We start from the raw sequence: 12,508 nt of genomic DNA on the forward strand, positions 1-12,508 counted from the left end.
TTTTTAAATCAGTTAACAGTTAAAAATTAAATTAGTTCGACTAATTTATCAATTCTTATCAATCTTTTCAATTTTTAGTCGATTTGAAAACAACCACTCTTTATCTGAATTAGATCAATTTAGTAAATCTTATTAAACCGACTAGTTCGATCCGATTCTCAGAATCATGTTTAAAACATGATAAAACAGCACTAGAACAATGTTACTTTCTTCTTTGACCTAATTTTGATCTCTGTCAAATGTCTTCAGTTAAATGCTTATATGGCTCTAGAATGACTCAAATGGCTACAACAGAAGATAATGGAGCTAGTGTGGGGACAAATGAGCCACTTGTTAGATTATAAGTCATGTTAACTCTTATGAACCAATGCTTTTCTCCTTTTCATCTTCATGTGCATGTCTACACAAAATATAACAACACTAAAGATGTGCTATCCTCATCACATTAACCTTCCAACATTTTGAAACAAGACAGCACACCATTTTGATCACATGGCTCTCCACATCAACCTCTTTGTGTTGCTCTCACTGTTGCAATTTTGTTATGATTGACTCTACATAAAAATATCTGAGATCATATGGAGAACTTCACTCCCTTCAAATTATTGCATGATCTCCATAACTCTTTCAACTCATCAAATCATCACTACCAAAATGCTAAATGAATCAAGAAAGTTCAATCTTGTAAAATAGAATCATTTATATTAGTATACTACAATGTTACTTGACCCAATACCATATAACAATTAACAACACAATAAATAAGGAAAATTTTACAGTTGCTATATTATCTGTGGTGAATGGTGATAGATAACATTGAACTTTTGTTCTTAGTTTTTCCTATGAAGCAATGAAACATTCTCATAAATGACACACTGTGCAATATCTTATACAGTGCCATGGAACATAGAACCACAAGAACACATCATCTTCTGATCTTGATTCATACCCTCACCAAGCTGCAAGTTCTTGTATAAACACTAATAGTAACAGTAGCAGGGATGCTTACATCCACAGTAGTAATGTGGCTTGGCATAAACCTTCCTCCTAGGAGTTCCCATTAGTGACACCAAAATTAGGATCAGTACTGCAAGTATTGCTGCGACGACCGGTGACCAATTTATTGGTTCTACAACAACCACCTCTGGTTCCCTTGTGAAGAGCCATGGTATGCACAGAAGAATCAAGGCCACCACCAACATCAGCACAACATTTGAGGTGTGAGAATCATAAGGCCTGGGTTTACAGTAATAGTAACCCATTAAGGGGCTTTGATGATCTGAGAAAATTGGAAAAGGTTTATGGAAGATAATAAGAGAATCACAATGATCAAGTCAACAAAGAACACTACACAATAGAAAGGAAAAGAGGCTCTGCCGACTGAGTTTTAATAGAACAAATGGGAATCTCAACAACAAACTTATCATACACAAAAATTATTGCTCACCACACAACTTTATATATTGGGCTATTATCATATGCCTTGTAAATGACGATATTATCATCACTTAATGCACCAAACTGTGGGCTCAATTATGGCATGTGTCAACATCAAAAGAAAAAAAAAAGCATGGCATTTAAGATGTGTCTTAAAAGGGTCTAGAACTTGATACAATAAAATTTCAATTCACCGTTAAATAACATATAGAAATTTCAACACCATATTTTCCACCGTAATTTCAATTCATCATATCTTGCAGGCATTTGGAATGAATCAATTGTGTTTCACCCCACAACTAATCCATTTCCAACACTTGTTTTGAAGCATAGAAAAACAAGTGCAACTAAGAATAACTCATCTTGTATTTGACACTAACCCAAAGGTCATAAATCACTAACTACACACTCCACAGTCCGACCTTATCATTTATTTTTTGACTCATGATTGCTTATTTTTTTCGTTCCTTTTATGGTAGGTAAAATGTCTAATTTTCCTGTATACTTTATATTGGAATAGCAAGAAAATAATTCTAACTTTTGGGGTTCTTTGCTTTCAGTGAATTGACAAAATAAGCATCAAGACAAGTTTGGATATTAAAAGCCAAAGATATTTAGCTAGGTGTCCCCTACATATAATGTTACACGTAAGCTCCCTCTAAACAACAGAACAACAAAGAAGTACATATACAACCAAAGTAAGTCGATTTCAATACATTTAAATTGTTAATGCTTTCAGTAGAATGATTGCATAAGCACAGAATTTAGAGCATTTATTTTAAGGCTTTAAGCTACCTTCATACTAATAATAAAATGAGAAAAAACAAAGGCAAAAAAAATTGCAAGTATGACATATATAAATATATAATGGCCCATATACTAAAACAACTTTTACATTTGAATTGAAGTCAATGGTACAGTTCCTTTAGGTAATATTATAACAATGACAATGCAACTGTCTATAAAAGAATGGCCTATTGATTGGAAAAAAAGGCCTCTACTGTATGTTAGGTATTGAAGATCGGTTTTGCAACATGTTCAATTACACATAACTGTCATAGTAAGTAATCAATCTTAGTGGAAAGAGTTTCAACGTGGAACAACAGAATGAGCTGGCACAAAAATTTACCACCAAAGGAATTTCCCAAGTTAAACTTTTCCCTCATATTTGAAATTGAGTTTGTAATCATGTTGTAGACTTGCTAGGGTATTTCTGCAAGGTCCCTCTGCAAATGGGAAAAAGAAATTAGAATCCTTCTTTAATTCATATCCTCAAATTTGTTCGTTCTGGAGTACTTACCCCCAAAAATAGTATGAAGATATTGAAGATCATCAACTGAACAAATATCTATCAAAGCATAGATACCGGGTCTTAGAGCTTCATCAATTTCTCTGCAAATAATGATCCAATCACCCACATTAGCTAATGTAATGGTTATGAACAGTGGCTGCAGTCATGAAAATCAGCTCCTCAACCTACTAATTATCATCTCTTGATACTTTCTAACTGTTTTTATTTTGATATGGATGAAGTTTAACGTAAGTAAAAAAAAAAAAATAGAAAGGGGGAATTAGTTGTGATAGGAATTGTAATATTGCAAGTAGTAAATCTGATATTTTAAAAAAATGGACAAACGAATGAAAACTTCTATACAACCTTCTGATGCCACCTCTTTTTGGACCATAACCTGTGTAAACCCATATATAGTTGGATAAGAACAGAGAACATTGCCGGCCGAATATATCTTTTTGCTGTCTTATCTGCATCATGATTATAAAAACAAAATGGGTAAGCAAAAGGAGAATAACAAGTATAAAGTTTAAAATAATGGAAATAAACAAAATGTTATGTTAATGTCCAAAGTTTATTATTTCTATATTCCTTTCCTTCTGCAACCAAAAATAATATAATTTCATTCAAATTAGTAGTTTAGTTAGATTTCTCATATCATGATCAATGTGAAGCTACAAAGGAAATCAAACAATTTCAGAATCAGAAAAGACCACTAAATTCACAGTCATCTTCTTAATGAACTAGTTCAATGTATTGAAACACACGACATGTTAATTATTAAGCAGGCGACACTAATTTGATGCCACGCACCTCTTCAAATACCCTTCGCAGAAAACAAGCACATTTCACTCCCTCATCAATTTCCCATGAAAAGCAACCTTTGTTTACTGTTGATTCATTATCCACTACTGTCTCCAAACAATTAAGAAGAACAGCAACAGAAGCTTCAAGATGGGCAACACACTGCTTGCACTCACTGGAAAGATTATTAAATAAATGAATAAATAATCAGATGGATATGAGTGATTTCCATTGGAAAATTTGCCATCTCTATCCGTGTTCCACTTTGGTCACAGAATTAAAAATAAATAATGAGACATACCTCAGGCGATGCCTAATTGTGGTACACAATAGCTGACAACAGGCAACAAATAGGTGAATCGTAAACTGCCGATCTACATGAGAGAAGTTCACTCCCTCTACTTGCTGAGGAATTTGGTCTTCCAAAATCACTGAGGAATCTGGTTGACCGGAAGCTTTAGAAATTTTGAGCTGATTGAAATCCTGAAAGATTACACCTGGAATATGTAACAAGTGACCTACATGCCACACATCCATGGGAAATACAGCATGTTTCCTTGAAACTGTAACGAGCACTTCAACACACATAAGTATGGCTGGACCTGGATCCAGGTTGCTGGCAACTGTTCCAGATGTCGCATAAAAAATAAGCGGGCTCTTCAAATGCACAATAATGTTGAAAAGAGCAGGTACTAAGCCCTGACAGTGTCTTTTAATCAGCTTCAAGCCTTTCCGACCTTGAAAGGGGAAAAAATGTCAGACCATGATGATAATTATGCAAGCACAGAATATGCTGAATAGCAATAAATACAAAGTATAATCAGTGTCAATGTGATAAACCCAGTATTCGATACCTGAAGTTTTACTTTTACTGAAGGATAATTCAAAACACTAATTACAGAATGAAATTAAAATTTTACTTTGCCCTCACTGGATGTTTTTATTACCTGAAACAAATTCAAGAATCATATCAAAGAAATCAATTCCAGCTGCAACAAGTGACGAACATTTTCCACCATTTTTACTGGTTTCTAAGTCATAGATCATGGAACATTCTTCTCGTACTCCAACCAGAGCTCTCTCAATGTCCTGTATAGTAGATAAAAGATGCAACTCTGATGGGCTCATAATATATGATTTGAATGATGTGCGAAGCCTAGTTTTAAATTCATCCAAGTAAAAGCAGTACATTTCACTAGAAGAATATGCTTCAGATGATGCTTTATGAAGTGTCTTGGTGCTTGACTGTCTTTCATGAAACGTTAGCGTTGCCCTTTTTCCTTGCAGCAATATGGTCTTCCCAATTGCCCTCATAAGAATCTGTACCAATTTTGTACGAACATTTCTAGATGAGGTTGGTTCCATGAAGGAGAAAAAACTGGCTAATTCTCTCAGATAGCTCAGAACACCATCTAACAATAGAAAAGCCGATTCTTGTGGAACTTCGACCATCTCAGTAAATTCTAACAACAGGACTTGTGAAATTTCAATGAAAGTAGGTACAAAACTTGAAAGCAAAGAAGAATTGCCTTCCATCACATTTAGCCTCAAAAGAAATGAGGAGGCAATTAAAAGTTGCCTAAGTAAAAATGCTACTTCAGGATGACTACCTTTTAGAAAGCTTTGTAACAAAGGCTTATTCAAAACACTGGCAACATAGCTTTTACTTTCTGAGTTCAACATCTTTCCAATATCACTAACAATATTAGAGACATTATCAATTGCTGATGAAGTGGAACAAGTCGTGCCTTTAGATTCATCTTGTGTACCAGATAAGTTATCAGCCTTGGAAACTGAGCTTTCAAGTGAACAATGTTTTGTACCCAACAAAAATTTGTTGACTGGTTTCTCAAAACTTTTGTCACAAAAACTTTCTGGGAGTTGATTATTGTGGACAAGCAATTTGCTTACAAGAAAATCAACAAGCTCCACAAGATCTTTCCACAACAATATTTTAGGTTCACTACTACTTGCATCTGTTTGGCCCATGCCAGATGTGAGTCCCCCAAAAATTCCAATATAGCAAGAAATTCCAGAAGACAATCTATTTATATCCGCATAAGGAAGATTCATTCGCTCATTGGCCCAAGTAACATCCTTCTGCAAAACAACCAAGCTTTGTGTCTGCTCTTTCAAATTCTTACAAATAAGGGTTAAGCATTTCAATGCCTCAAGCTTGGCGGAATCTAGATGCTGAGAAGATGGAAGCAAAGAATCATTTTCATTGCTAGAATCATTGGAGATCTCTTCACAAAGATCCCCAGCTTCTTTATCAATGGAAACTCCATGAATAATTTGATATTTTATTATCCCCGCCAATATGTACGATGTGTGATCCATTAAAGAACAGATCAGAGATTTAAATAGAATAGAATTTTCTGCTGAGAAGGCTTCTTTAATTCCAACAATCACAGATAATGACTTTGAAAGCCACAAAACAGGAAATGAACCTTCAGAAATAATTGAGTCTGTTGACGATTGGATAGTGTCTGTCTTCTCACAAAATCCCATTATTACATGCCTTAAGGCCTTCCTGCAAACTACAAATAATCTCAAATACTTACAAAAATAATCCTGGTGCCCTGAGCTCCAAAAATATACTAAGGCACTGACAAGAAGCCTGCATAGTTAAGTAGAGAGGAACAGAATTAAACAAATAAACAATATAAAAATGTTTCACAATTTATTCACTGGAGAACACCCTGCAGCAAGCAACTAAAAGAACATGTATAAGACATCTATATCACAGTCATCGTACCTATTTGGATTTCTTTTTCTTCAGTAGGGAGCAGAAACACAAACAAATTTGAAAACTTGTGTGTAAAAAAGAGAAGAGAGTTTTGGAAAAATAACAGTTCCCTTGCATATGGTTGCACTACTTTTACATTAATATTTCTAGTTTTGAAATGCTATCTGTATAGGATCAAGTGATCAAAGTGAAAAGGGCTATAACATCATATTCATTTAATACACTATTTATGTCTTTAAGGCTAGGAGTTTCCATTTACAATACTGAGAAAAGTATTTTTTTTTTCTCTCTTTTTTTCCTTTTTTCTTTGGCATTTTGTTCCCCTTTAGTTTCCATGTATTGGACTGTTGGACGATATCTGTCTGTCAGCCCTACTCATACTTTTTCTCATTTCTTTACATTCTACAGCACAATTTTTTCTTTTATTTGCATGTCCACACACAAAGCACACAATAAGGAAGCAACCAACAGAGAGATGAGTGTACCTTTCAAGGTTGAAAACACAAGTCACAAGGCATGAAAATGAACTTGCATTTATATACGGCATTGAACACAATAGATTGAGCAAATGGTGGCAAACTGTGAAACTTTTGTTGGTAATAGATTTGGTCTTTTCTTCTATGCTGATATCTTCATCACGAACCACAGCCGACTTGTCAATAGCACTCAAATACTCAAGCCAATTAGGTGATCTCTGAAGATTGAGATCAGTATTTGCAAAATTACTAAATAACGGCTGTACAGCTTTCTCTAAGGCATGGCAAAATATTGAAGCCAGATTCCTGTGGATAAACTAAAAAGGAAGTAGGAAATGAATACCTAGAAATGTAAATGTTGCTAAGGAATTAAAACAGGAAAACAAATCAGTTTAGATAAAGCAGGACTGAGCTGAAATAAACACTTCCACGGATTAATAGGAACTATTTACTAGTTTACTTGTGTGCATTTGTGTGAGTTGAAGTATAACCAAATCATCTTACTTTCTGTTCATATAAAAGTGAATCACTTAGAAGTTGGGACGATATTTGTGAGAAAAGATCTCTTGCATGCCTGGCTCCTGAAAACTGCTTGTTACACTCATTGATCTTTTGCAGTGCTGACTCCTGCAAACTGCTTCTTTCACAGCGAAGAGAAGTATGAAGTAAATGTGATAAGAACTTTTTCAAATGCTTCTTGGAAGCATGATTGCCCCATATATCAACATTTTTGCAAAGACTCAACCAAATGGCTGTTGGCAATGAATTTTTGTTGGCAACATAAACTCCTCGATTCCATCTGTTGCTTTGTGTACCCAGGAAAATTACATCCTCACAAGCTACATCATCAGATTCAAAGACTGGGGATTGATATACACATGATAAGTTTTCCATCATAAGATCAGTAAGTCCAGCTGCCTCTTCCTTCAATGCTGTGATTCGGGATCTGTAACGTTTCTTCCGCAAATACTTGAGCAGTTCAATATTCCTATCCAAATCAACAAGCCTCTGAAGAATCATTGATTGAAATACATATGTAAGAGGACAAGAATCATCTGAACCATACTTGTGATATATGTCTGAAATATATTGCAAAACAACAAGGAGGGAAGCAGAAGGCTGAGCAATCCAAGTAAAATAGCCAGTGTCTATCTCATCAATCCTCTCCATCAACTCAAAGGCGGAATATGCTGTGACATCCCCCACCTCAGCAGAAACTTTCTTTGATAAACCAGGTGGCATAAGGCTAATTGCCTGCCTAAGTAAGATTCGGCAGGACACAAACAACTGAAAGAAGAACACAAGGGCCCATTGGCTGAACCTACCAAACTTCTTCAAAATCTTTCCCTTTCCAACCACCCCATCAACAGTTCCTCCCAAGACAGATGAAAGGAAATTGCAGATGGAATCTCCTTGCTGTCCAACAAGAGTACTCAAGTGTGAACGCAATGTTGACACTAATTCTTTTACAGCCACTCCAACAAGATTGCTGTTACCCTCAGTAACCATCACTGAATCAAGCACTAAACAATACAAACTGGACAGGCCTCCACCCAAAAGTTTCACTTGCAGATTAAAAATTTGCAATTTTTCAGCATCAACCAATGGAGAGAAATCCTTCATCCAATTAAGTGATTCTGATATATCTTCTGTTATCTGTCTAATACATCCAGTCACTTGCCCTTCTGGAATAGCTTCAACAGCCTTATAAACTGCATGGACAAACTTCTGTGAAGATAACAGCTTCTCAACTGATTCATAATGAACTTCATTAGACAGAATTGTCAACCTAGAAGAACATTCCTCAGTATTACCCTCACCAGATATAATAAGCCTTATTGCTTTGCACAATGTTACAATTGCAATTCTCACCTACATCATGTCAAATATGTAAACACAAGCCTGAAGTCCATCTAAGGGAAACAATAGAAGCAGACAAAGCAAGACATAAGCTGATTAAAACCTTGAATATATCATTTTTTAAGAGACTTCTCCTCATTTAAACCAGCTATTCCCACCCCCTCTACCAGAAGAATAACCTTAGAATTAGACACACACAAAGTAAAATACATGAACTTATGTAGTTGCTTTTGAATAATGAAAACCACCAACCAAGAGGGCAGCATAACCCATGCAAAGCCTAAAAATTGTGAGCTACTGTACTGAGGGAAAAAAAATTTATGATTGGGCAGCAATCAGAGTTATGACACAGACCTGGCGTAGTTGACTGTAGAGGTTAATTATTTGGCAACCCAGAGCAGGTATACTCGAAGATAATGAACATTGGTCAAAGACATTCACCATGTTGCAATTGATGGAAGAGTATGACAACATAATGCACCATAAATTCACCAACTCTTCTCCAACAACCTCATATTCAATCTCCAGAAGATATCCCATAGAAACTATTATCTCATTAGCTGATAAAGTATATATTTCCATCTCCTTCCTGTTGGTTGTATCATAGTTTGACAGGCTGAGAATGTTAGTGGAAGTATTCATCAGGGAATTAAATATAATCTTGAAGAAATTAAGACAGGCTCCTCCAGAAGTGTCCTCTGTTCTCACATACACCTTCTCTTGCATAAAACTAGCAAGCAAATTACTGATAGATTTGAGTACACCATGAAGATCCACCAACTGGAGTTTCCTATCAACTTCACTTTTGAGACAAGTATTGATCTCAAGCAAAAACGGCTCCATGATTAGTACAAAAAAGTTAAGAAGTGAATTTTGAGTGTCCGCACCAATGTTATTTGAGCTGCTATTTTCTCCAGGTACGGGTTGCCTTGAATTATTCATTTTCTCCATTGTCTTGTTCACTTCATACATCACTGAAGTTCCTTTGAATTTTCTTGCCGAATTAACAAATGAGTGAAATAACAAACCTACACTACCCATTGCCATAGCATTCTTTCTGGTTATAATTTTGTTTAGTACATCAAATAAATGTCTAGGATAACTCTGAATAGCTGGTTTTGAATCATTTGATGCATCATCACATGAAGCAACATAGTTTTGTAAACCGTGTAAGCTTAAAAATTCATCCACAAGCACCGGGTGAAATAGTCCATGGGAAAGAACTTCTTCCACCACCTTCATTGCTCTTTCCGTCCAAATGGGACTCCTTCCATTAACCCGAAGATGCAACTCACCGGAAACATGCAACAGCAGCTCGAGGAGTTCATCCACAAACTCACGAAATCTACTTTGCCTAACTGGATGGACCTTCAAAAACTTGGAGAATGGCTGAAGCACCAACCACAGAAACCGTAGTGCAAAATCACCCATATTGCTTCCATCAAGGTTCTTGTCATACATTCGCAATAAAAGCTCAAGCACTGCCTTCCCTGTCGAAATCCACAAGCCCAAATTTTCATTTGACAACCCTCCATGGGATGAAAACACCAACGAAACACAATCAAGAGCAGCATCATAAAGCTTCAACCTTTCATCGGATATTAAAGTTTCTCCTGAACAATCAGACAACTCCTCAAGGAGTGAGAGAGCATTTCTGGCAATAAGCTCTACTGGCCGCAGGAGATTCTTTGACATGTTCAAAGTTACATGAAACTTCAAAGACTCCTGCAAGCAGAACTTGAATATCTCCCAACAACGGATGTCAATATAAGCATCAAACCCATCAGCATGAGGCTTCTTATCTGAAGGAAACAACAGTGATTGTATCCAATCATTGAGGAAACATAGTAGTCTTGGTAGTTTTATGGTTTCAGAGTCATCACCATCACCATCACCAACTCTTGAATTCACAAAATTGAACGCTGATTCTACCTTACTGCACTAACACACACACACACACACTCATTAATTAAAAAGAGAAAAAGGCCTCAGTATCCATTCGAAAACGTGTGTCATAATAAAATAGAAAAAGCAATAACAAAAGCGAGAAGGAGAGAATAACCTGCGAAGGTGAAGGCTTTTGTCTTGAATGCAGTTTATGAATTGGAGATTTTTCCATGGAGGCGCAAACTCCACGGGTTTGGCTGAAGAATCAGTCCGGGGAAGTTTGGGAGGTTTTTGGAGTTCGTCGTCGTTGTTGTTGTTGGTGGTGGTGGTGATGGCGGCAGTGGCGGCAACGGTGGTGTGTTTTCGCTTTCTATTTCGCATTTTTGGATTTGCTTTGCGTTCGCCCATAATGAGGATTGGGAAAAGTTTAAAGCTTTGTGCTTGAGCTTGAAGTTGAAGGTGCTTCAGTTGGGTTCATAGCATAAACCCTATGTTCTTCCTTTTAGAAACTTTTGGGGTTTAACCCCTTTTTTTTCCCTTGAATTATTAAAAATAATTTATTTATATATCTTTTATTAAAAAAATTACCTCTTACCTCATTTTTAAAAGTATTTAAAGATGAGTTTTTTATTAAGTCGATTTATATCTATTAAAATTAAAAGATTTAATATAATTTTAAGGATAAATAATATGATTAAATAAAGGATCCATCTAGTGTACAGATGCATTTTGGTACAGATTTACAGATTTTTGTTTTTATTTTGTTTAAAAGCGTATCACTAAAAGTGTTGCTTAAAGATAAAGTGTTACCCTTAATCGTTAACTTGGTTCTGATACCAATTTTTAACTCTTTTATGTTTACAATGTGTATAGATTTGAAGATGTTGAAAAATTTTTAACTCTTTGAAGATGTTGAAAAATTTTTAACTCTTTTATGTTTATAATGTGTATAGATTTGAAGATGTTGAAAATTTCTATTATTACTAGTATTTATAATTCTGATTTTATTTTTATAGTTTTTTAATCTTGTTTTAGTTTATAATATTCTTTTTTGCATGGATTATTGTTTATAAAATCTTTTATCTGTTTGTCTTTTTCTTTAATATATTTTTTCAAATCTTCAAAAACGTCTTTTATTTCTACACTTTTCGTTGTTTCTAAATATCTTTTTAATTTTTCAACCTCATTCTCCATTTTTTCTTTTAACAGCTTTAATTCTTTTAAGTCATAATATGGTTTTCCAGGCATTTATAAATTTTTTAAGTTTAACTCCAACTTGTTTATATTTATTCTTATTTCTATCCTTTTTATTATAAGGTCATCAATTTCGATCTGAAGATTATTTAATTCCTTTTTATACTCCTTTATTTTACTTTTTAATTTTTTCGCTCTTTTTCTTTTTATTTTATTTTCTGGTCTTTCAATTTTTGTATGCTTCATTATTTATTTTAGAATTTCTGCAAATTTTATCATTGCTTCATCACTTTTTTCTAGAGATTCTATTAATATTTCTAACTCTTCAACTTCTCTTTTTAACTTGTCATGGATTATTTTTAGAGCTTTAAATGCTCTTTGATTTATTTCAGATAACTGCAAATAATTCAAACGATTTTCTCTTTCAAAGAGCTCTTGTTTCTTATCTTGATAAGTTACATATATTTCTTCTTTATTTATTATCATAATTTAGTATTTAGGGTTTCATTTAATTTTTCGACCTTTTTTGTTAATTCTTTTATTTCAGAATCTTCTTCTTTAATCTTTAACTTAGATAAACTTAATTTTCATTTGATTTGAGATTTAATTCTGTTTTTAGAACAGACTGCTTTTCATTATCTAATAAAGCAGTTAATCTATAATAATCAGATTCTTCTGTTAATTCTAAACTTTCTAAATAATTCACAATTGAAAGACTAGAATGAAGATGTACCTTTCTGGAGAAAAACTTCCTTTATTCAGTATATTTTACATAAGGGGTTTTTATCTCCAGAGGGGAGATTGTAGATA

General features: G+C 34.5%; 1 protein-coding gene across 5 annotated transcripts; it reads right to left on the reverse strand.

Moving 5' to 3' along the window:
- On the reverse strand, window positions 2,578-11,013 carry LOC107629599. Of its 5 annotated transcripts, XM_021118106.1 has the most exons (11): window positions 10,680-11,008; window positions 8,972-10,553; window positions 7,824-8,629; window positions 7,262-7,745; window positions 6,767-7,074; window positions 4,480-6,152; window positions 3,834-4,269; window positions 3,542-3,707; window positions 3,095-3,198; window positions 2,738-2,829; window positions 2,578-2,663 (listed from the first exon to the last, which is right to left on the reverse strand). In XM_021118106.1, the coding sequence occupies exons 1-11, from the start codon at window positions 10,910-10,912 to the stop codon at window positions 2,587-2,589; spliced, it is 5,961 nt and encodes a 1,986-aa protein (XP_020973765.1). In that variant the 5' UTR covers window positions 10,913-11,008; the 3' UTR covers window positions 2,578-2,586. The 5 variants fall into 5 exon arrangements, 4 of the variants coding, with proteins under 4 accessions (XP_020973765.1, XP_020973764.1, XP_020973767.1 ...); XM_021118105.1 differs by having other exon boundaries at window positions 7,262-8,629; XM_021118108.1 differs by having other exon boundaries at window positions 7,262-8,629; window positions 8,972-10,558.

Source organism: Arachis ipaensis, chromosome B03 (genome assembly GCF_000816755.2).
Source record: "Arachis ipaensis cultivar K30076 chromosome B03, Araip1.1, whole genome shotgun sequence".
Lineage (NCBI taxonomy): Eukaryota > Viridiplantae > Streptophyta > Magnoliopsida > Fabales > Fabaceae > Arachis > Arachis ipaensis.